The sequence below is a fragment of the Drosophila elegans genome, unplaced genomic scaffold (genome assembly GCF_018152505.1).
Source record: "Drosophila elegans isolate 14027-0461.03 unplaced genomic scaffold, ASM1815250v1 contig_133, whole genome shotgun sequence".
In the NCBI taxonomy this organism is placed as follows: domain Eukaryota; kingdom Metazoa; phylum Arthropoda; class Insecta; order Diptera; family Drosophilidae; genus Drosophila; species Drosophila elegans.
Window position 1 is genome coordinate 423,582 of NW_024545499.1, and position 21,827 is coordinate 445,408.

A 21,827-nucleotide genomic window follows, 5' to 3' on the forward strand; every position below is an offset into this window, starting at 1 on the left:
TGTTAGTGAACTAGTCACGGTGGCTGCTCTTATTAATTCCACCCATCTGGCAACGCTTTTCGTAAAAAAGCTTTCTATTGTCAGGTAACAGCGACTCATTTCACAATTCCATTTTTATTACGCCGGCGAACGGAAGAGGTTCTGATTTTGTTCCGACACCGCAAAAAGGGGAGTACCTAATCCAGTGAAAATGTTGAGCAGGGTTTTTTGCATGCGGCTGAACACCTACGGTGTCGTCATCGGATGGCTCGGCGCCATACTCTCCTTCTTGGCCACGATCCTTTTGGCCGTGGCCCTGGGATTCGTTGATGAAATTGCGCAGCAGATCGTCGACGCCAACAAAAATCCCGATGTAACTGTCAGCCAGGTTCGCTCCGGTAAGGCTTAATCATAAAGTGCACTCCCAAGGCAATAATCTTACAATTTTGTGGTTTCTCAGTGCTCATCATAATCTTTAGCGTTTACCTGGCCCTGAAGGTGATCAATTGTTTGGCATCGGTTATGTTGGTTGTGGGAACCGTTAAGGTAAGTCGATCTGTGTACACGTCTCACTGTCTAGGGAACATCGTAAAATCAGGGCACCTTTAATCTATGGTGCAATCGAGGCAGAATTTCATAGAAATCTAAGAAAGAATTGCATTGCACTCAACTTGTTTAAATCGATATAAGCTATTACAAAGCCACGTATTTATACCAAGCTCTAACTCACAATTGGTTTTAAAAATAGATCAATGCGTAATTCTCAAACGATGTTTTACTTTGCAGGAACGCCATCTGCTTCTGCTTCCTTGGCTGATCAACAACGGAGTGCTCCTGGTCACTGGAATCATCGCCCATATTACTCTGTGGGCGGAGCTTATCGAATCCTCGACGCCATTCATAAACGCCCTACCGGTCATCTTGCTCTCTCTGTCCATGCTCGGTAAGTTAAACGTGACTCATCCGCTTTAATCAAATATATATATATGTGAGACATATTTTATCTGTGTGCCAATGGGTATACACAGCCTTTGTGGCGAAATTGTGAATCCCCATTGCGCTTATCGTTCGGGCGTTTTTGATCGTTCAGTAATTATACTCAGACACGGTGATGACTGTTCTCTATTTGTTTGTTTCAGTGCTCGCCTGGTATCTCTACTACGGCATCTACTCGCTCTTCAAGCAGATCCAAGCCTCCAGTGAGATCCAGCGCCCTCTGATCCCGCCGCCAACCCAGCAGACCAACTCCTATCCCAGCTACACCAAGATATAGGCTGGGGCATAAGCTCCTTTAAGATGTATCTAAACCGAACTTTGTCTGCATCGCATACTTTTCGAATTTACAAAAAAAAAATGTCTATAGCCCGTATTTAAACACCAAAATTGGGTATTACCTGGTAAATTCGATGCAGCAAAGGAACGATATTTGTTGTACAATTAATTCTTTTAGTTTCTTTTGGCCATTACGCCATTTCACATTCTTACATACATATTAACTAGCACTTGATGTATTTGTATCTATTGGACTGAAATTGCCAAGTACCATTTTTCGATTGGCTCATAAAATATATTTTCTATATACGCATGGAAAAGAGTTTATTTGGTTGGTGAAACATTTCCGTTTTCGTTCGGTTTTTAGATTGATGCTACTTACAAAGTGAGTTTAAATGGAATTTTATGTAAATGAGTTATGATGTTTGATAACAATGGTCTTTCATTAATATGTTGAAAAATACTTTTTCGGCCAAATAAAGACAAATGTACGCTTTTAAAAGAATGCTACATATATGATAAGGCAATTTAAAATATACTGGGATGGGAAAATCCCATCTCGTTGGTAGTATATGTGCGAAGGGTGACGTAAGTGTTTTAAAGTTGACCTATTTATAATTTAATCATAGACACAGCAATCAACAAATTTGTCAGTACAAAACAAAAAACAAAAGGTTATTAAGACAACAAGGTTACTCTACGTCAAAATCGAGATAGATAGAGTACTTTTATATGTTCAAAAAAAGACAATCTAACATCAATTAATACTAATAATTGCATACTAAAATTACATGTATTTTAAGAAAAACTGATGTTCAATAAGAACAAACTCCTGCAATTAAATGCGATTTTAATATTTACAAGCTAAAAAAAACGCTTTAATCGAAATCACCTTAAAGAAAACTTTCCTTAAAAAATTTCTTTGTAGTTTCCTAGTTAAAGAAAATATTTCCGAAATTTAGAAAAATCTTTGTACAAGATCCAAAAGACTATTTTCAAGCTCCGGACTCTGTTATGCGCTTTGCTACAGTTTCAAACTTACTAATCGCGTGACTAACGATATTTCTAGGCAAAACACAAAATAATATCTGCGGGCGACTTTACACTTACTTTGCGGGTGCTGGTTAAGTCTGTGATTATACGTGATTTTTATCCGTGGCATTGAGATTTTTCAAAGAAATTTATTCCAAGCTAGGAGCCTAACGAGTATTTCCAATTGACTGAATGCACAGAAAGGTTTTACGATGTTCCTTTCACTGTTCGATCCTCAGATTTAAATCAATTGGCTTACGTTCAAGAGGGGGCAACTCATTTGAGTGATGATGTCCTTGATTCTAGTAATTTATCGAATTATGGGCAAAGCCCTAAAGTCATTAATATTTCCAGTGTGACGACGGTTATCATAGTGCACCAGCTAGTTGCAAAATCGGTGGCCTTCAAGGTAATTTGTAATTTGGTATTTAATCTGATCTTTGCGGGCGTTCCTTGCTGTGAGTATGAGGCACGAATCCAATTGGACGCAATCGTGTTTTTTTCCACAGATTTTATAGCACCAGATGGAATCCATAAAGTCAGTCAACAAGACACACTCTAGGTCCCAAAGGTACTCTTTAAAATGTAAATATATTGGAGTAGGTAAGGAGGTGTCCATATATTTATTTTTTATATTTCTCCATGATTGCGTAATATATGGACAGCCCCTAAGGAAGAATATGATTAAAGGTATAATTCTGCTCAAAGAATACCAATTTGAAACCTTTAAGCTTCGAACAACATTCTTAATTTTTGCTCTGACAGGCATTGAAATATATTTTCTACACACACAGAGGGGCATAATTTAAAATATGTCTCGGGGCGGCATTCGTTGCAGCTTCTTAGGTACCTATTGTTGAATGGAGGTTGGCCGGTAGACTCATTGTCATTTTCCCAGGCCCACCCACATGTAGCTGGGGTCTATGAACTGGGAGCCGCGGTATCCCTGCGGATTGCGGGACACCAGTGATCGGATCTTCTGGGAGGGTCTGTAGCTGCGCAGGGCGTGCAGGAGCTTCGATGTCTTCCGGTCCTGCTCCTGCTGCTGGTCATTTTCATCCGGAGCCTCGGGTGGCATGGGCGGCAAGTGCAGCGGATGGGGGTGCTTCCCCTCCAGCATTCGCGTTTCGGACTCGCCCAGTTGCGACTGCTCCGCGAAGCGCAGGTTCGCCTCCAGCTGATTGAAAAAGCCCCCCAGATTGGTCATGGCTCCTGGAAGGAAAATACGGAAATCGGAACTAACAACGGTGTGATACCAACATAAATTTGAAATCAAATGGTCGGAATTAAATGGTCTCGAAAATAAAAGATAAGAAAAAAAATAAAGTCGAGTTATCAATAATTCTGCTAACAAATTTCAAACTAAATATTCCCCAAGAAAACAATCGGGCACCATCTGTCGATCTGTCTAGTTTAGCGATCGGCACGATCTTAAAAACTTAAAAATTTTTAAAATAATAGATTGATATTAAGAATTTTTCTGTCAACCAAATGACTGCGTAAGAATTACTAGAATCAGCATGTCAAAAAACAAGTTTTTAGTTTCTGAGATCTTGATGTTTATACAGTCAGTCGGACAGACGGACAGGCAGACGGACATCAAGAATATTTATTTATGATCAAGAATATTTATACTATATAGTCGGAAACGCTTTCCTTTTACCTGTTACATAATTTTCAACGAATACAACATACTTGTTGTTCGAAGAGTAAACTAGATTCCTTTTGTTGATCAGAAAACTATCGTATATTTTTCGAGTTCAAAACTGGTCTTCTATAAAAAGCCAAATTAAAACGGAAGAAAAAGAAAAGCATTGTCATAAAAATGGTAAAGTCACCTTCGATTCAATGGAGCTAGTGACACTAAAAAACCAAAGTGACCATACTAAAAGATATATATATTTATTATCAGCATGATTAGGCAAGTGAGTTTGTGTCTCTATTTCAGTTTCATTATCTTTTAAATGCACGCAGCTCAAGTTGGAAATACCCACGAATCGGACGTTTCTAACCTATATAAGTCATAGTAACATATAGGGTACCGTCCGGCTCCTTACAGTTTAAGTAAGCAGTTGTAGATTTTTTCTGGTATAAAAAATACATACAACCGATAACCTACTTTTCGGAAAGCTTCATCCGCCTTTTCAAATGCTTGGTTTTAATGTTAACGTAATGTAAACCTAATTTAAAAAAAAGTGATGCATTTTTAGATCCTTTACTGGAAATTCCGCATTAAGATAAAGCTTAAAAATAGTACATACAAGTGATGGCCTACTTTTCAGGGAGCTACAGCCGGCTTTTCAAATTCTTGGTTTTAATGAAAACGTAAAGTAATGTAGCTTATATATGCATAATAAAAAACCCATTTGTTTAAAAGTGATGCATTTTTAGATCCTTTACCGGAAATTCCGCATAAAGGTAAAACTTAAAAATTTAACATACAACCGATACTCTACTTTTCAGAGAGCTAAAGCCGCCTTTTCAAATGCTTGGTTTTAATGTAAACGTAACGTAATGTAATTTACATATGCATAACATAAAACTCATTTGTTTAAAAGTGATCCTTTACCAAAAATACCGCCACAAGTCATGGACTAGGCTGCAATTTGGCACAGCAATGGCTGCCAAACACAACCCATACTCACCAGCACTGATCGAGGGCCTGTAGCGGGGCGGCTGCGGCTGGCTCTTGCGCTTCCAGGGCAAGGAGTAGGCGTAGGCGAGGGGGGGCATCTGGTCTGCGTCGTCGGGGGGCCACTTCAGGGGCGACCTCTTGGCCTTGAGTGAAGCAGCTGGCGGAGATTGCCACTTGTGCTGCACCTGCAGCTGCTTGAGCTGCCGCAGCTGCCACTGGCGACCGAACATCTCCGGATAGGGGGCCAAATAGTTATCTCCGAATTGGTTGTCCATTTCCGAGCCACTCGATTTCGGCTCGGGACTTCCGCTGTCAACAGGGTAAAGGTCGTCGGAAGCGCGTGACGTCGGCGGCGCCATCGAGTCCCAGTGCCCATTCCCGTTGAAGTCCCAGTCCGGACCCAAGTCCCAGTCCCAATCCCGCTGCCACTCCGGCGGAATTTGGCGGTCGCGGCCAGTTGTTGTTGGTGTTGCTAGTGCCACCTGTGCTCCGCCGAGGGGTGCGTTTCGCAGTGGAGCTGTCGGTGAAAACACATATCGGCAGAAGGGACCATTAATTGGGTGCTCCCGCAGGATTTCGGGTAGTCACTTAGGAACAAATAGGGTTGGCGTCGCCAAACGGCATGACATCCAATTTCCGCTCCCACCCTATAGATTTTAATTAGTGATAGGCGCAATGACTGCTAATAAAAGGTCAAGTTTCATATTAAAGCAAGTACCGAGCAATGAAAAACGGGTGACAATGTGAGCTATTTTACTCAAAAACCTTACCCCATGGGATCTATATTCTGAACCACATAAAATGAAAGGAATAACAAAAATGTTATTTATTATTAACGACTCTAATGCGTATATGTGTAAAAACAATAAAGTTATGTTGATTTTGCGATCGCATGCAGCTAAGTGGTATGGTCGATTATTAGAAATGTATTTTTTAAATCGTACAAAATATCTTTGACTAGAGTTTTTTGGGTATTTGTTGTAAGAAGAAGCGGAAACGCTTGCTTCTACCTGTTACATACCTTTCAACTATTACAATACACACTTACAAAATAAAGTTTTTAAGAAAACATTTACCTTTAAGTTTAGAAAGCTTGTTAGCTTAAAAAAAATAAAAAATATTTGCATTATCATTATGATTAGGTGCCACACACTTTTATGAAAAGCGTTTTCTTTATTCAAAAAACCATTTTCTAAAACTATTGGGAAAAAATCAGGCAAATTGTTCTTGAATCAATACCGATTTTATAAAAACAAGGCGAATTTTGTACTGAGCGTATAACATAGTCAGTTCTTAAAAAACTACTAAGAAGCAATAAAAGAAATTATAAAAATGTCTTGGTATAAATTAAACAAACATTATAAGTCGGAAATAAAAAAAATACTATTGAAACACCTTTTTTTGTATAATATTTTTCATACGATTTTGAGAAACTCAATAAATGACAACTCCGTGTATAACATTTTTCACAAGTTTTTTATAAAAAAAGTGTACCAATAAATGATAAACTCCGTGTAGCGGGCTATTTAGAAATATGTAATTTGTTCCTAAATATATACGTTAGGCTCATCTTTAATACCAAAAATGTAGTAATTTTGCATAAAATTAAAGAATTTGGTTTCTGAGTGAAAGTAGAGGTAATAATAAGAATAAGCTAAAACTTGACCTGATTTGAATTTATTTAGTTTTCGATACCAAAGGCTTTAAATACTAAATTTTTAGTGCTGGTTAAATTTTTCTGGCAATCCCCGATGTCATTTGGGACTTGTAAGCTAACCAACTCACCTGCAAAGAGCAGGACCATCAGCAGAATCCGTCGCCTCATCAGCAGGTGCGACATTATGTGGCTGCGTTTTTAATGACCGCCTTCGGGGTGTTGTTTCATTTTACGGATTCACCAACGCTAAATAGTTTGCAAACACATCTCAATCGAGGGTGGTGAAATTCCAAAGAAGAGAGCTGCTCTGCTCCCACTTCCAAGACAGATCGTATTCCACGCCGGAGAACTGACGACTGACGACCAAGTGACCCGCACCGTGCGCTTTTATAGCTCTACGCGGGCTGCGGACCAAACCCAGCTGCACGGGAACCCTTTCGGCCACCGCCACCGCCACCCCGACCATGCACCACCATGCCAGCAGCACCTGTTGCCCGACGAGAGGAGCAGGACAGGCACAGTGGAGGACGCTGGGGACATGCGCACCAGCCGGATGGACGTGTCACCTTTACTTGGTTTTTGAAGTGCGACTTGAGCTCTGGCAATTTTCTAATATGCACGGAAATGGCGAACGGCGAATGGCGAACGGCAATGGCAATTGGGAGTCGAGTGTCCAAGTGCCGCTTTGGATTCCATTCCACCATTCGGTTCAATAAGGCTCAGGTGTGCCAAAGGACCCTTTTATGCAATTATCCTGTCATATTGCGCAATTTTCCCAGCAACCGATATTGCTCCAGGTGTAAGCCGGTCTTGCTTCACCTTTATTCCCTGGCATCCCAGACATCCCAGGCATCCGGCTGACATGACGTCAAAGGCTTTGCCTTTGAGATTGGCCACCGCCGTATTAGCATAATTGGGTCAGTGGCTGGCTCCGGTGGTGGCTTCCACCGGCCATTGTGAGCCGTGCATCCATTTGGCCGTCCAGGAGCCGCACCACCTTAGGGCCTTGGTCGCTCCCCGCTCCTAATTAGATTTGCATGCAGCTTCTTTGTGGCACGCTGGGCGTGCTAATGGTCCGGAGTTCTGCTGGCCCCTCGCTGCATTGGTTCATTGGTCTGGCGGACGCCAACTTTGCCTCCAAAGCATTTAAAAAACTTTCAAGCACAAACTGTTTGTTAATTAAGCTTCAATTACAAGTTAGTTGAAGTCAACTCACGGCGCATTTACCTTTGGCGAAGTTTAAATCAATTTCAGCTCAATAAACATAAGTTTTTTAAATAATTTTGCAATCAAAAATTAAGTGAACATCGTTTATAATTTAGTATATAGCTTAGCTAATTATGACGTTTTTTTTTTAATTTTTTTGATTTAAAAACAAACTGCAGTAAAAATTACCAGAGATTTTGGTTTCGGATTTGATTAAATCTTAAAAAATTGTTTAAGAAATCCGTTGATTTAAAACGAAGAAATTATAAAGTTTTTCACAGACAACTACTTAAATTATTTTGACCCGAATCAACTTAAAAGAATAGTGTGTTTTAGTTTTATTTTTTGTTATTTATTTTATTTTAAGATGCGGGACATTTTAGGCGTCAAGAATACAACAATCACAAAAAAACATACCTTTTATTGAATTATATATAATACCCAAAAAGATAATAATGTTTTGTAAAATTGAATGTACCATATTTTAATACCCGTTACTCGTAGTCTAAAAGGGTATATTGTAATCGTTGAAAAGTATGTAACAGGTGGATGGAAGCGTTTCCGACCATACAAAGTATATATATTCTTGATTGGGATCAATAGCGAAGTCGATCTAGCCATGTCCGTCTGTCTGTCCGTCCGTTAAACGTCGAGATCTTAAAAACTATAAAAACTAGAGATTTGAGATTTGAAATGCAGATTCTAGTAATACTTACGCAGCGCAAGTTTATTTCAAACCGGATGCACTCTAACGCCCACAAATGGCAAAACTCTGTCACGTATCTCTGAGACATTTAAGACCTAAGCTGTTGGGCTCTGCGTGTGTATTTCGGTCATATCTATTGGTAAACACAATTATTTTCAAAATCGAGATATTATTTTAGAAGTTAACAAGTCCGCTGCCGACGCTCTGCCGGTGCTCGGTTGCTGATTGGCCGGTGCTCTGCTGGTGATCGCTGATGTAGAGGGACAGCAAGAAAGATCTGTGATTGACGTTGATTTGATTTAGATTGTTTCGTGGAGGAATATTTAGTTTGAAATATAATAATCGGGGAACCCGACGTTCTTTCTTATTTCATCTTAAACGTATTTAAAACCCACTGAAAACATGTGAATTTAAGTAGAAGCTAACTTAACTGGTTATCTTATATAAAAATTTAAGACTACGATATTCAAAATACGATTTAATATGTAAATGCTCATTTGAAATATAAATTAATATAAATAAAACTTTGAAATATCCAACATTTCTATTTTTAAATTGTACAACGTTACTCAGCCTTTCAATTTCAAAACATTTTCGCCCCAGCAAACAATTGGGTTTTAGGTGGCCCCATCTGTCGAATGATAGGGTTACCACTACAAGCTAAAATCGAGCAGTACCTCAAATTTGTTAATACCCAAAAGGTTACATTTATGCTTATGTTGACCGAATGTTGTCTAATTAGTAGGACAGCAACATCTCATCGTATTGCAATATATTTGGAGTTGTTTCAATAGTTATTATATTGAAATATTATAATAATATTGAAATATTATATTAAGCATTTTATTGCGTTAAATCATTAAATGGAGCGCTTGGCAGAACCTAGCAGTTTAGACCAAGTGACTGAAAGATTTTATGTGGTTAAGATAGTAGCAATCGCTCATTTAAGTAAGTCCCCTTACAGATATTAAAGGATTTTTCAAACCAAATCCTTACAATGTAATCCATAGAACGTTCTATTTCTAATGAAATAAGCTATCCATCGGTTATTCAGAACTTTAGTTAAAAATAAAATATTCAAAATAAAAAGCGTTAATCCCATACAAATAAAAATGCTACTATACAAAGCACTTTGAGTGTCATTTTCTAACACTGGGCTGGAAAATCGAGGTTTGATCTCTGGAGTATTTTGTTGATTTAAATTTGTTAGCCAGTGTAATACGTATTATTCATATATTCGTATGCTTCTCGACTGTAGGGCTTACAAAATTCGCAAAGAACCTCGAGCTTTTATAGTATTCCGGAAACCAAACGTTCCGCTCCATAAAAGCTTTGGGGCTATGGTTTTTGAAACCCACTGTGTTTTCGCTCAGTCGCTCTTGAGCTTTCGTGCCGCGAAGTTTTCGTTAGCACAACGCTGTAGTTGCAGCTGCGACCGAATAATTGGCTTCACAGCAGTTAAAATTCGTAGTGAAAAGTGTACGACACCCAAAAAAGGACTCACAAAAGAGCCTCCAAAGAATTGAAGTGCAAGAAATAATAAACAACTCTAAAGGAAGAGGAGTGTTAAAGGAAATCCACGCTACTTTTGGATTAAAGGTGCGGCGGGTATTCTTTCTTTTTTTTTAATTCTGGGAGGAGGTTGTGCACATGCCGTTGCATCTTAACAACTCCTTTTTGGCCACCCCATGGAGTTTTCACACGCCAGTGCGCCGGCGCCATTGGGGAAAACGGCTGTTTTTCACATTTCCCGCGCTGCCAGCAGGTTGACGACCCGCCCCAAACCCAGACCAAAAGCCCGAAATGCCGAAATGCCGGCTTACACACCACTCACTTTCGTTCAGTGCGTTTCCCAGCCCTTATCTCATTTTCCTCGTTTCGTTTTCCCGCTCTTAATTGTAACATATGTGATTACCAAATAGACCAATCTGTCGGCTTACGCCGCGTATACTTAATGCTGACTGCCCATCGCTGGTTTTTGTTTGCCTGTGATTACTTGGCCCACATCCAGTTGTAACCCTCAGCCAAATTCGGAGGTGGGAATCTTTTTACCAAGCACGCACTGGCACTTGATATTCGATTTGGGCGCGGGCGGCTTCAAGTGACTCTTGTTCTTTTCGCTAAAACCGAAAAAATGTGTTAAACATTCATGGAACTTATTCACGGGGTGAATGGAGAATTTTGGGTTGCTCTACACAACTGAATAGTTAGTTCTGACGAGAAATTAATATTTTTAATAACAAAAGGGCAATATATGTATAGACTCCTTGGGCATACATGTAGTTTTTAAGACAAATTTTTGATAAGAATATTTTTTTTTAAATGCTTGAAACTAAAAAGAAATCAGATTAACATTTTAAGCAATTTTATTTTATTGTACTCTGTTGTATTTAAATATCTAGCGATGTATGTGACAACCGAAATTCCAGTAAAGAATTATAGAAACCTACCCACACAGAAAATTAAACAGAAAAGTACCCATTTCAGAGTTAAGCTTCATCAGACAAACATTTGGAAACACCCCCTTTCCCCCCATAAGTTAGCTGCTATAATTTGCATCTTATTCACTGATTTTTAGCTGTAACTAACGCTGACTCGATTTCCGCTCGATTGCCAAAGCAGTTAACCTTGGAGGGCACAGAATATTGCATTGCACCAGCAGCAACAATAGCAGGTTAATCATCAATGAAGCGTTCAAGAAGCATGCTTAAGGCCTTCCGATTTTGCATTGTGATTTAAGCTGGCCAAGTCACGTGGAGGTGGAGTTGGATGGAACATACATATGTAGGTGGCCAACAACAAACGGGCGAGTGGCTGGGCAAAAACTACAACCGGTTCAATGTTTGCACAATTTTTGTGTGGCTCCGTGTGTTTTGGGTTCTTTTATTTGTTATTTTTTTTTCTCCGCTGCTCTGCTCTGTCGCCAAAACCATTAAATATTACTGAATGACTGCGGCTCTGGTCGTCGGTTTACCCACATTTCGGGCTCTACGTGCGGAGCATGCTGGCTTGTTAATTTGAATTTCACACTCGAAACACAAACACTGGCTACGACCAGATGTTGCTAGGTACCAGCTTCCCGCACTCTCTCTCTCTCTCTCTTCCAATCTTTTCTTTGATAATCATATTTTTAGTAAGGTTTGTTATATATATGTATAATGCCACCCCGGCAAGCTGATTCACTGGCCCCCAGCTCATCGCACACCTGAAGGTCAGCGAGAGTTACACCCTTGCTTAAACCGGCTTCCTGCTCCACCTTCGCCACTTCCGGTTCCTGAACCTCCGCCTCCACCTCCCCTTTTTGCGGTGTTGCGTGTGTGTTAGACATGATTGCCCCTTAAAGTACACAGGGAAAAAGTTAACTAATTAATACAATTCTTAAAATTGTAACAATAATCATTAAAGAGAAATAATACGAGGTTGATATCTTAAAACTATTAAATGTTTAGGCTAACAATAAAGAATTCATATTTTCATTAAAGATTTGAATATTAAAGTTTGCTACATTTTACGAAATAAAACTGTTTAAGTTTTTATTAATAGATTTTTTTAATATTAGAATTTAGTGTTTAGTTATTAAGATTGTTTCATTTTAAAATGGGTTATGTATGTATACATCAAACATAGCAATCAAATTATCTTTAAAAACTAGTGAAGATTTGTTTTAATTATTACCTTAAAATGTTAAATTTTTCTTCAACATTTGCTTATCAATAACAAACTCTTTTCCTGTATGCAGAAATAAACTTAACCGACTGGTGGGTAAAGTTCACCTCTAAGCACAAGTACATTGTTTTATGTTGGCCACAAGCAACCGTTAGACGTGTTACTGTTATTGTTATGTTACTGAGACTCGGACTCACCACATTCTGACCCTGGCTGGGTACCTTTAATTACTCATACGCCGAGTGTGACGACTAACGCTGACCCCGCCCAAAAGTGAGCAGCGAACTGGGGAAACTGGGGAAACTGGCTGCAGAATGCACCACGAATCGAGGGCTGTCCCACGATGGCAAGTGGCCTGCTTTTGATTTGGCAGGGCAGTTAACATTTAGCCTAATGGGGCTTCTCTTCAGGGGGTTTGGGGTGCTGCGCGGCGTGGCGCGGACATTGCCCTCCAGCACAATTGCGCCCTCAAGCATGGCAGGCCGACTCGCTGGCTGTTGCTCAGTTAAAACTAAAAAACACAAACTGAAATTGTCGTTAATTCGTTTTGTGCGCAAAGAGAAATTTTGTATGTTTTAAGCGGCTGCTGGTTGTTAGTGCTGCTTTTGCTGCTACTGCTTTTTTGCTGCCTTGTTTTGTTAATGCAGCGATAAATTCGTGACGTTAAATTCACAAACATGTGCCAGAGACACGTTTTGTTGACCCCAAAGAGAACTTTCCAAGCGTGATATGAAAGCTTTCTTCCACTTTGAAAAATGGGTATTTTTAAATGTTTAATAAAAATAAAACAGATCAAAATGTAGTAAAATATTCTATTAAAAAATTGGTAAGCTGCAAAAAACTTAATTATATGTGTATGAATAATGAAAAGAGAGGTTTTAAGTTAGTCTACAAAAAAAAGGACTAAAACACAACAATCTGTACAGCAGTTAATTGTTATTATTATAATGAATAGCAGAACTTACAATTAATGAACGCTCTAAGTATCTCAAGATATTATTCAAATGATTTGTAGTAAAATTTATCAAACATATTTTCTCTTGATCTTACTGTGCATACTTATTTGTCAGAAGTTCCGACATCCACATCGTATATTTTTTCTGTACATAAATCTCTTAGCTTTTTTTGTTTGCCAGTTTATTAGAATCGCTGGCAAAATGCGCCAGTTGCATGCGACAAGCAATTTGGCGAGGCCACATCCTGCCCCATTTCCTGGGTCCTCCAAACGCCCCCATCCATAGCCACTCCATATCCTGACATCAACAATGCTCCGCTGCCGCGAGAACAATGGTTAAGGCAGTGGAGGAGGCACTTAACCCAGTTTTTAGTTTCATTCAGATGCTTCGCTCACTTTGACATGCCAAAAAGGCCGAATGATATCATGACGAGCCAACCCTCCTTCTATCCGCCTGACCCAAATTTGAAGCTATTCTATTCCATGCGGGTGGCCACAACAATTGTCCCAGGTATTGATTTTTGCTCCCTCCATTCCAGCCGAAGTTGGAGCTGAACTGCCAATGAAAAGACTGAACTAAACTGAAGACATCAACCAAGGACCAAATCGAGGAAATGTTTTAGGAGCAAGCAGCTGCAGCATTGCGATAAGGGAAAAGCGCCACTTACCCCATCATTAGCATAAACATCGGCCACACGAAGTCGCAATGTTTCTGCCCGTGAAATCAAATCAGTGAGTACACAGAAAAAAACAGGAAAACATATAAATTGGATTTAGTAAATAATAAGTAGAACCTTGGTGATTTAATGTCGTTTTGCTTTTGATATTGAATATTATTTTAATCAACACATTTTTATTAGGTAAAATAATTGTTCAATAAATATAAAATAACTGCAATTTTTGCTGGGCATTAAAGCCCAGTGAAATTCGAGTGGCGACTTCATGCTCCACGTTCGCTCCATTCAACCCCCAAATATAAAAGCCCCATCGACATAGCATAAACATGAACATGAAGCATAAACAACCCCTGGGTTTATAGCATGGGATGAGTTCCTGTTTCTGTTTTTGCCGACGCGTTGTCGCCAGCATTACCATTATGTTTACAAGATGATGATTTTGTGGAGGCGAGGATTTCACGGGTTCATCAAAATTCTCGTTGCAGTTCTGGCGAGGCGAGTGGCAACAACGAGGATGTCACCACCACCAGCAACAATTCCACGCAAACGCCCAGCGACCTGAGCCCACCGGGACCCAACGAAGAGGTCCTTCCCCAGGCGCACCACCAGAATCCGGGACACTGCATCGCCTCCTTTGCAGCCATTAACCAGATGCGGAACAATGCACAGGTGAGCGGGTGTTAAATATCTATCTATGGTAGGAAATATCAGGGATTTCTCTATTATGACTTAAAAGTAAATAAGGGATTTTCTGTTATTTGCTGTCGGATGCAGAATAACCCAACTGGTAAGAGCAGAAAGCAAATTGCAGCTCTGCTAATCAAGTTGGGGTCATGGCCAGATCGATTGCTTTCACTGAAATCAGCAAGCCCATATCATATTCATTCCGTCAATTGACAGATCTTGATATTGCCGTACTAATTGCGTTAGGCGTGAACATAATTAAAATATGAATTTAGAATGGGCGCGTGATTGAGGTCGTCGTTGAGTCCACGTTGAGCTTGCCCACATGGCGCATACATAATGTCTTGCGTTCGTTTCTCGTTTATTTGGGCAGTCGGCAACATTAATTGCCGCTCGAAACCGCCCCCTCTCACAGAGTTCAGCTGGGTGAGGCTATTAGAGCAAATTGCCGCTTTAGACGCCTAGCGGGCGGCTTGGATGGATGAGTTCGCCTTAACCAGAATCGAGCCGTGATGTAAGCGACACTCTGCCTTTAAAAAGTGCCTCCACTGTCGGGGTCATTGACTGTGAGGACCCTGTCAAAAGTTATTGATGAATGGCCCTTCTAAGGATTCCAGGCGGTGGGGGGGGTTATTGCAGGATTTGGAGTGCAAATTGAGCACGTAGCCGGGCATTAATCGGATTTGTAAAGCGACACTTTGTCTGCGCCTTCAGGAAGAAAGTCCATGTCTCAACAGCCCTCCACTCTTCACTCTCCACTCACATTTCTCCTGCCCTTTGCAGCTCTGCGATGTTCGTCTGGAGGTGGGCGGCGACACCATCAACGCCCATCGAGTGGTCCTGGCCTCCGTCTCGCCCTATTTCTATGCGATGTTCAATGGTGAGTTCACTTGACAAGGAGTTAAGCCACTCTTTCTTATTCCACTTCTGCAAAATACTTTATTCATAAGCAGCAAATCTTGTTAAAACTTTTTTCAATTACAATTTACCACGTTAAAATTCAACAGAGTGCACCAAATTTATGTAAACGTAGAGCAAACCAAACAAATCAACATTTTGATTTGTTTTATAAATTCAATCTGGCTTAGAAAAATCTTTTTTTTCATTTTTGAACTTTTTGGACCTTTGCAATTACTATTTTAAAAAAAGTTATTTTTATAAATTAGAATAGTAAAAAAAATGTTTCCTTCAATATATAGCTGATTGTAGGTATAGATTCTCAAATTATAATATCAAGAAATCGATTTTATTTTTACTTAGTATTTATTAATTTGAAATAGATGTTTTTTGACTTAGGCTAATTGCTCCCAAAATTTTTGTTCCGTTTTTTCATGTTTTTTTTTGGGAGCAATTTTGGTATCCTGAATACCAAGCTTTAGATGTGATGCCATCGATCGTAATATCGTTGAGTAATTTTTATTGCTCGAAAAAAGCCGAGTTTTTCACTTTTAAGTGTTCTCAAAAAGTGAAAAGTTAAAAATTCCGTAAGACCACACACGACGTTACCCGGGCAATTCGATTACCTAAAGATATAGTTTGAATTTTAGAGAATTCAGAAGCGAGCTATGATGAGTACTGCCCTCCAACCTTGGTTCCTAGGCGCTCCAAAGTAATTGCTGCCATTGCCGTATTTTTTAACAATTCCCCGGAAAAACTAAATAGAATATTCTTTAAGTGTCTTACCATTTTTAAGAATAGATTTTAGCTGTTAGTTACAATTTGGCTGATTGTAGGTATACATTCTTAAATTATAATATCAAGAATTATTTAATTATTAGAAATATATGTTTTTTGACTTGGGCCTGGTACTCAGGCTACCAAAATTGCTCCCAAAATTTTTGTCAGGTTTTTTTCATATGATGTTTTTGTTTTGATCCCAAGATCAATATTAATAATGATCTAATACTTACCCTTTCCACCGCACACCAGATGACATGCTGGAGCGCACTCAGGGATTGGTGCGGCTGCACGACGTGGACAGCTCGGCGCTGCGGCAGCTGATCGAGTACACGTACACCGGCGAGATCACGATCACCGAGCAGAACGTGCAGGTGCTGCTGCCCGCCTCCGGACTGCTGCAGATGCACTCGGTGCGGGAGGCGTGCTGCAAGTTCCTGCTGCGCCAGCTGCACCCCTCCAACTGCCTGGGCATCCGGAGCTTCGCCGATGCGCACTCCTGCAAGGAGCTGCACACGCGCTCCCACAAGTACGCATTGCAGAACTTCCAGCAAGTGGTGTCCACCGAGGAGTTCCTGCTGCTGCCCTTCGAGGAGGTGCGCGAGCTGATCTCGAACAGCCAGCTGAACATCAGCTCCGAGGAGCGCGTCTTCGCCGCCGTCATCAACTGGGTGCGGCACGACCTGACCGCCCGCCGCCTCCACATTGCCGAGCTGATGTCCAATGTACGGCTGCCGCTGGTCAGCCGGGACTTCCTCATGAGCTGCGTGGAGACGGAGACCCTCATGCGCGACGACTCCGAGTGCAAGGAGCTGCTGCTGGAGGCCATGAAGTACCATCTGCTGCCGGAGCAGCGCAGCGTGATGGGCAGCCAGCGGACCCAGGAGCGGCGTCCGGAGGGCATGAAGCCCTACGTGTTCGCCGTCGGCGGCGGCAGCCTCTTTGCCATCCACAACGAGTGCGAGGTGTACAATCCGCGATCCAATGCCTGGAGTCCCGTGGCTCCGATGCTGTGGCGACGCTCCCGGTCCGGAGTGACCGCCCTGCACAAGCAGCTGTACGTGGTTGGGGGCTACGACGGGGTCAGCGATCTGGCCACCGCCGAGAGCTACAATCCGCTGACCAACAAGTGGAGCAACATCACCCCGATGGGCACGAAGCGCAGCTGTTTGGGCATCTGCTCCTACGACGCGTTGATCTACGTGTGCGGCGGCTATGATGGCGCCTCCTGCCTGAGCAGCATGGAGCGTTACGATCCGCTCACCGGCATCTGGAGCTCATGTCCGGCGATGAGCACGCGACGGCGCTACTGTCGCCTGGCCGTGCTGGAGAACTGCATCTACAGCTTGGGCGGGTTCGACTCCACCAACTACCAGTCGAGTGTGGAGCGGTTTGATCCGCGTCTGGGTCGCTGGCAGCCGGTGCCCAGCATGACGGCCCGCCGGAGCAGCTGTGGAGTGGCCTCCACCGACGGACATCTCTACTGCATCGGTGGCAATGATGGCACCATGTGCATGTCCAGCGGCGAGCGGTTCAATCTGCGCCGGAACAGCTGGGAGCCCATTGCCGCCATGCACTCGCGCAGGTGAGTAGTTGGAGTACTATCAAAAGTGTGGCCTTGCTTAATCCTTGGATCTTCTTGCATATCCAGATCCACCCACGAAGTGGTCGAGGTGGAGGGCGCACTGTTCGCCCTGGGCGGCAATGATGGCAGCTCCTCGCTGAACTCGGTGGAGCGCTACGATCCGCGGCTGAACAAGTGGAGCGTGGTGAACGCCATGGTGGCCCGCCGCAGCTCCGTGGGCGCCGCCGTCCTCGAGTGCTTCCACCTGGAGCGCGGCCTGGTGCAGACGACGAACTTATGACCCTTGGCCAGCATCACCGAGTCCTTTGCCGCAGCCGCAGCGAGCGGCGCTAGCAATGGCATTGGATCGGGCGGAGCACTGCCTCCGTCCACGGGTCCTGGTGGCACTTTGACCGTTCCCAGTCGAGCGGAGGCCGCTGCCTTCACGGCCAACATTGCGCTGAGTAGTTCGGCGCCCTCGGCCAGCTCCACGTTGCGTCGCCATCGACGGGATACTCCGGGTCTGGCCGAGAGCCGCCGGGCCAACAGCAATGCTAGTAGCAGCGGCAGTGAGAGCGGTAGCGGGAGCAGCAGCGGCGGAGGAGCCAACGGATCCGGCGGAGGGGAAGCCACCGGCGACGGCCTGATCGTGGTCCATGTCGCGCCGCTTTTGAAGCCACCTTACAAACTAACACTTACATACAAAGCTAACCCCACGCGCCTAATGCAGGAATTTGATTGTTCGAGTTCGTTATGAATAGATATAGGAATATTTATAGGACTGGGAGGAGAACCGTCCCGGGCGGTGGATGAACATCGACTTCGATGGATGCGAGCCCATAACACACACACACACTCACACACACGTTTCTAGTCAAGATCTCTCACACACACACACACACAACACATGGGAATGCCGCGGGCGGGGACACACACACTCCCGGAGAAGCAACCTAATCTGCCTACAATTTACATACATAAACCTCTATACACTTAAACTATATGTACTGTATACACTCTTATGTACTATTCTTATGTATTTTATACACGCAATTAAAACGATAAGTATGTGTTTCGTAATCGTGTGCGACGAAGTCGGCGTTCTGTTCAGTGCGCTTTGTACTAGGATCTTGAGAGGAAGCCCCCGCCAATGGAGTGCCAAGGAGATGAGCCACTCACATCATCCGCTCGGCCATGCTGCTTGCCACTTTGGCCACGTTCTTCTCCTTCTCCGGCGGCTGGGCCACCTTGGCGGCCATTTTCCGGGCATCCAGCCAGTCCTTGGGCAGACCGGTGCCAACTGCAAAGACGGGGGATTGGGATTAGTGGAGGGATCGCTGCTCGAGGACACTGCCCCCCGGCAGCTTCGAGCTAACTTCAATATTTACAGATTGGCAGAGGGACAACAACACGATCGGCAGACAGTTCTCAGTACGCATTTATTATCAGTTTCCGTTTACGTTTCACGTGATTCTCGATGATGGGACAAGGAAAGTTAAATGCTGGTGCGGCCGTCTGCCCGCACCGGGTATCATTGATTAACTAAGAGCCATGCCGTGCTCCGATCCTTGGCACCCGGCGAACGGATGTGGGATGAAGCTGCCACCGGGTGGCAAGGACTTTTCGCACTTGGCAGACAGTTTGTGAAAAAATGAAGCCGACGCGCCGCTTTTGGGTGGTTAAATCTAAACGGTACTTAGGCTCTAGCTCTAGCAAGGAATTGCAATACGAATTAATTAACAACGAATGTGGAAGGCCTCCTAGTCCAAGTCGTCGGCTACTGGATGGCGCGATTTGGGAGAAACGTTAACAGAACGAAATTTGGTAGCAAAAATGGAAGAGAGATGAGGTACGGAGAACGCGTTAGAATTACTCAATTGTAAGGGCTAAACGTCTAAGTTTTGGGCCAATGTGATTGAAACCAAAAGCACAAGTGTGTGTTCAACTTAAAAGTAAACTCTTTTTGTTAATCAAAACGAGAGCTATTTACTTTTGTAAACCTTCTCGGTCATGTCATCGAAGCCAGAGTCCTGGATGTTCAGCATCAGGCTGTCCGCCGACAGGTAGACCTTGTTCTGTGAGCTGGCAATCTGTGGACGGAACGAGTGTTCAATTATTTCTGGGTAAGATTAGGGCGTGAGTACAATCCTACCGTGCGGGCAATGCTTTGGGCGGCACGCAGCTTTCGCAGCTTGAGGTAGGCTGGGTTCTGCTTGACGGCCAGACCTAAGTGAACATAACAGTTAAGGAGAACCATGTGGTGGCAATAAAGAAGGGCAAAAGTCCCCATTCACACGTTACTTTAAGGCCAATAATAGCTGGTAATCTAACGAAACCAATGCAGTTTCTTTAGCTTAAGAGATAATAACAGCCTTTAAGTGCGAAGTGTGAGTGGTTCAAAGTTTCGGGTTAGTTTGTTTTTTGTAAAAGGATATCATTTTAGCAGCCTCGGCTTCTCCCTCGGCCTGGACAATCTTCTGCTGCTTCTCCTGCTTGGCGCGCTCCACAAAGAAGACGGCCCGCTGGGCCTCCTGCTGAGCCACCTGCTTGGCCTCAATGGCGGCCGTGTATTCCTTGCCAAAGCTCAGCTCGGTGAGGGACACATCGTCCAGGATGATGTTGAAGTCGCGGGCACGCTCCACCAGCTCCTTGCGAATAAGCAGGGAGACCTAGTAGCAGAACATCTTGGCATATAGTACACGTTTAATAAAGTAAACAATAAGATATTAACCTGCTGGCGCTGGGTAATCAGCTGCGAGGCGTTGAACTTGGCAATCACGCTCTTCAGCACCTCGTTGCAGATGGAGGGCAGCACCTTCTCGTCGTAGTCCACGCCCAGCTGCTTGTGCAGGAAGGGCAGGTTGAGGGAATCGGGACGCGACAGCACTCGCAGCGAGATGTTGATCATCTGCAGATCCTTGGAGCCAGTGGGCGACGATATTTTGCGGGGGCGCGACCGGATGTCATAGATGATGGGGTACTGGAACCAGGGGATGCGCACGTGCAGACCCTCGGAGTAAATGTCGCTCTGGATGCCGCCAAGGCGGCTGAAGATAATGGCCCGGTGACCACCCTCAACTGTTAAATGAAGTATAGTTTAAGTTTTAGTTATATTATTACAACGAAAACAATGTTTACAGAAAATGTACTAAATTGTGTTATAAAATATTTTTCAAGTTTTATAACTAATGATAAAAATAAGTAAAAGTTAGAATTACATATATAGTAAGTTAGCATACATATATCTATTGATATCCGATAATATCAATAAGTACTTTCTTATTTTGAACTTGGTTATGAGAGGCCAAGTAAACATTGACCAAAAATAAATGGAGTTTGTTATGCAATCTTCTAAATATGAAATCGTGGGTTGGATAATAACAATAATTAAAAGGAGGCAAGAGAACTGATAACTTGATATAACCAGCATTCATGGGTATGACTTATTGGCTTCTAATAAGAATATTGCAAATCAAATTGTAAGTTATGAAATCCGGGAAACAGCAGAGACACACACACAATCATCCATGTATGTGCAGCCATTTGAGGTTATGTGCACATGCCGCTTGTGTTTCCATGTTTATGCTGTTTACCCCTTAAATCGGTGGCGGTTTAAGATCGGCTATATCCTTACCGGTGTACAGGGACTGGCTGACGCCATAGGCAGCTGCTCCCACGGCGGCCAGGACCTTCAGTCCGATTCCCAGTCCCGGCGGACCACCTTTGCCCAGCTTGCCCGCAAGATCATTCAATTTGCTTTGTGCCATCTTGTCTGTGTTCTGCAGCGAAGAATTTCACAAATATTATAATTGTCGTAAATCGGAGATATCACTTTCTAGAATTTGATAATATAGGAATGATTTTTACTTGTACAAAGTTGGGAAAGTCTCACACGTTCTGTTTAGAGGTGGTGAAACATCGATGCCAACATCGGTGTCATCGATTATTTAAAAATATCGATCCTATCGATATTCCACCCGGTGTAACGATGTTTATCCATCTCTATGGAGCATTCAATTTTAAAAAGTGGTTTTCCGCCAATAACATCAAACAAATCGATAACCGCAACCATTTGTGTTTCCCCACCTCTAGTTTTGTTTGACCGATAGTCACTGTG

General features: G+C 42.8%; 4 protein-coding genes across 6 annotated transcripts; 2 read left to right on the top strand and 2 right to left on the bottom strand.

Annotated features, from left to right (window-relative positions):
* The first annotated feature begins 112 nt into the window (after positions 1-112).
* LOC108145193 lies at positions 113-1,564 on the top strand. Its single transcript, XM_017270434.2, has 4 exons — positions 113-377; positions 440-525; positions 766-922; positions 1,119-1,564. The coding sequence occupies exons 1-4, from the start codon at positions 191-193 to the stop codon at positions 1,250-1,252; spliced, it is 564 nt and encodes a 187-aa protein (XP_017125923.1). The 5' UTR covers positions 113-190; the 3' UTR covers positions 1,253-1,564.
* A 1,491-nt stretch (positions 1,565-3,055) lies between these two features.
* LOC108145136 (submandibular gland secretory Glx-rich protein CA) lies at positions 3,056-6,914 on the bottom strand. Of its 2 annotated transcripts, none has more exons than XM_041707198.1 (3): positions 6,704-6,914; positions 4,929-5,435; positions 3,056-3,492 (listed from the first exon to the last, which is right to left on the bottom strand). In XM_041707198.1, the coding sequence occupies exons 1-3, from the start codon at positions 6,756-6,758 to the stop codon at positions 3,170-3,172; spliced, it is 885 nt and encodes a 294-aa protein (XP_041563132.1). In that variant the 5' UTR covers positions 6,759-6,914; the 3' UTR covers positions 3,056-3,169. The 2 variants fall into 2 exon arrangements, with proteins under 2 accessions (XP_041563132.1, XP_017125839.2); XM_017270350.2 differs by having other exon boundaries at positions 3,056-3,495.
* Positions 6,915-9,874: 2,960 nt separating this feature from the next.
* LOC108145174 (kelch-like protein 17) lies at positions 9,875-18,790 on the top strand. The gene is made up of 6 exons (XM_017270407.2): positions 9,875-10,086; positions 13,648-13,840; positions 14,271-14,454; positions 15,253-15,349; positions 16,399-17,731; positions 17,798-18,790. The coding sequence occupies exons 2-6, from the start codon at positions 13,815-13,817 to the stop codon at positions 18,009-18,011; spliced, it is 1,854 nt and encodes a 617-aa protein (XP_017125896.1). The 5' UTR covers positions 9,875-10,086; positions 13,648-13,814; the 3' UTR covers positions 18,012-18,790.
* LOC108145175 (prohibitin-2) lies at positions 18,730-21,659 on the bottom strand. Of its 2 annotated transcripts, none has more exons than XM_017270409.2 (7): positions 21,578-21,659; positions 21,345-21,489; positions 20,442-20,788; positions 20,146-20,379; positions 19,863-19,940; positions 19,701-19,800; positions 18,730-19,010 (listed from the first exon to the last, which is right to left on the bottom strand). In XM_017270409.2, exons 2-7 carry the CDS (start codon positions 21,475-21,477, stop codon positions 18,886-18,888), a joined length of 1,017 nt encoding a protein of 338 aa, XP_017125898.1. In that variant the 5' UTR covers positions 21,478-21,489; positions 21,578-21,659; the 3' UTR covers positions 18,730-18,885. The 2 variants fall into 2 exon arrangements, with proteins under 2 accessions (XP_017125898.1, XP_017125899.1); XM_017270410.2 differs by having other exon boundaries at positions 21,584-21,646.
* Positions 21,660-21,827: the final 168 nt, after the last annotated feature.

What these genes read in the sequence shown, in the direction of transcription:
- LOC108145174 (XM_017270407.2), top strand. Translation starts at nt 13,815, where the DNA reads ATGTTTCTGCCCGTGAAATCAAATCA. An exon ending in AGATGCGGAACAATGCACAG is followed by an intron (nt 14,455 to 15,252) that starts GTGAGCGGGTGT and finishes TGCCCTTTGCAG; the next exon opens with CTCTGCGATGTTCGTCTGGA. An exon ending in TTTCTATGCGATGTTCAATG is followed by an intron (nt 15,350 to 16,398) that starts GTGAGTTCACTT and finishes ACCGCACACCAG; the next exon opens with ATGACATGCTGGAGCGCACT.
- LOC108145136 (XM_017270350.2), bottom strand. Translation starts at nt 6,758, where the DNA reads ATGTCGCACCTGCTGATGAGGCGACGGATTCTGCTGATGGTCCTGCTC. An exon ending in GATGGTCCTGCTCTTTGCAG is followed by an intron (nt 5,436 to 6,703) that starts GTGAGTTGGTTA and finishes TTTCACCGACAG; the next exon opens with CTCCACTGCGAAACGCACCC. An exon ending in CAGGCCCTCGATCAGTGCTG is followed by an intron (nt 3,496 to 4,928) that starts GTGAGTATGGGT and finishes TTTTCCTTCCAG; the next exon opens with GAGCCATGACCAATCTGGGG.
- LOC108145193 (XM_017270434.2), top strand. Translation starts at nt 191, where the DNA reads ATGTTGAGCAGGGTTTTTTGCATGCGGCTGAACACCTACGGTGTCGTC. An exon ending in TGTCAGCCAGGTTCGCTCCG is followed by an intron (nt 378 to 439) that starts GTAAGGCTTAAT and finishes GTGGTTTCTCAG; the next exon opens with TGCTCATCATAATCTTTAGC. An exon ending in GCTCTCTCTGTCCATGCTCG is followed by an intron (nt 923 to 1,118) that starts GTAAGTTAAACG and finishes TGTTTGTTTCAG; the next exon opens with TGCTCGCCTGGTATCTCTAC.
- LOC108145175 (XM_017270409.2), bottom strand. Translation starts at nt 21,477, where the DNA reads ATGGCACAAAGCAAATTGAATGATCTTGCGGGCAAGCTGGGCAAAGGT. An exon ending in AAGCCGAGGCTGCTAAAATG is followed by an intron (nt 19,941 to 20,145) that starts ATATCCTTTTAC and finishes TGTTATGTTCAC; the next exon opens with TTAGGTCTGGCCGTCAAGCA. An exon ending in GACCGAGAAGGTTTACAAAA is followed by an intron (nt 19,011 to 19,700) that starts GTAAATAGCTCT and finishes CCGTCTTTGCAG; the next exon opens with TTGGCACCGGTCTGCCCAAG.